The sequence below is a fragment of the Sporobolomyces salmoneus genome (genome assembly GCF_050403485.1).
Source record: "Sporobolomyces salmoneus JCM6883 DNA, S_salmoneus_JCM6883_v1_ctg194, whole genome shotgun sequence".
NCBI lineage: Eukaryota > Fungi > Basidiomycota > Microbotryomycetes > Sporidiobolales > Sporidiobolaceae > Sporobolomyces > Sporobolomyces salmoneus.
Window position 1 is genome coordinate 1 of NW_027480969.1, and position 1,485 is coordinate 1,485.

The window sequence follows — 1,485 nt, forward strand, 5'->3', positions numbered from 1 at the left end:
CATCGAGCCCGGAAAAGTTGGGCATCCGAGAGGGTTTCCATACGTCAAGCTTTGGACCTTGTCGACAACACCCGCATCCGAGATCGCGAACAGTTCCTCCTGGTTCCTACATACAACCTTTTGAGGGAGGAGAGGTTGAGCGATTTCGTGGAAGGTTCGATTAACAAGTGAAAGAGCCGAAAGGGTGGCTTGTCTCGACTTGTGTGAGTCGTGAGTAGAGTCGCATTTGGCTGCGCATTCGATGATCATCGCGAGGAGCTCGGGAGGGACGGGACGAGATTCCATATTTCCGAATCGAGGTTCAAAACGGGAAGTTTCGTGTCGTGACAGAGGAGGAGGGTGCGACGCGAAGGTGAGTCGCGTGACAGGGATTCGGATGGAGGACGGGAGCAGAAGAGGGTAGGAAGGTTGTGAAAGAGGAGAGAGATGATCGATGGGAGGACGTCGAAGATCTGGAATATGGTCGAGGCCGTTCGTTTCCGTTACCTTCTTCCTGTGCCAAGAGATTAGCTGCTCGTATGTACCTAGCTATTTGAAAGAGCTCCTGATCAGTCGAGAGCGAGAGATGGTGAGTAGCAGGAATACGAACAAGGCTTCAGATTCAGCGATTTGAACCGAATGAATCGCGGTAGGCACTTGCAAGAGTGTCGGAGGACTTTGACTGTAGCTGTTCACGTCCTGGAGGGGTCAATTGAAGAGTGAGAGTGAAAAAGAAATGAAAGGAAAGGATCGAGATATCGATCAACTTTTATTCTCCTACCCTTCACTCGATCAGCAGAACAGCACGCGAGACACAGCATAACGTACGCAATCGTAATAGAACATCCGGTAGCGCAAAAGAGACCCGCCGCATAGACCTCTGCACCTTCGAATCGCCTTTCTCTTAACGACTCTGTAACCATCTAGCTCCCTCTACGTGAGCTCGTTCTGCTTCCTAGGCTACTGATTCCTTCGAAGCTGACCTTGGAAACGCAGGAACACCGCATCTATCGGCTCTCTCACCAGCAGAACCCGCTTCTTCCTCAATCTCTCCCTCTCGAGCTCACCCTCTTCCCCTCTACCCCTGTCTTCTTCTTCCCCACTCATCTCACGCTCACCATCCCCCATCACTCAGCCCCTTGTCTCCCTTCCGCTTCCCACTATGCCAATTCCTCTCCTCCCAGACGAAATCATTGCCGAAATCGTCTACCATCTTCGCACTCTCGTCGAATCGGCTACGAACGAGAACATCCCGAACGGCAAAACTCTCGCTCTAGTTTGTCGAAGATTCGCTCCGATCGGTCAAGCTCTTCGCTGGAGGCTCGTCAAGATCGACCCCTCTACGGTTCGTTCTCTCGCTCAACATTTCGAAGAATTCCCTCATCTCGCGAAACTCGTCCGACTCCTTCTCTACAAAGACGAACCAAATCAGACCGACGACAATAATGATGATGATGATGATGATGATGATGATGATGATGATGATGATGATGATGATGATGATGA

General features: G+C 51.0%; 1 protein-coding gene across 1 annotated transcript; it reads left to right on the top strand.

Moving 5' to 3' along the window:
* Positions 1–1,141: 1,141 nt before the first annotated feature.
* On the top strand, positions 1,142–1,485 carry JCM6883_002930 (uncharacterized protein; the record flags this gene model as incomplete). The annotated part of the gene is made up of 1 exon (XM_076635738.1): positions 1,142–1,485. A coding segment is annotated over one exon (344 nt), but the record flags the coding sequence as incomplete, so codon positions are not given.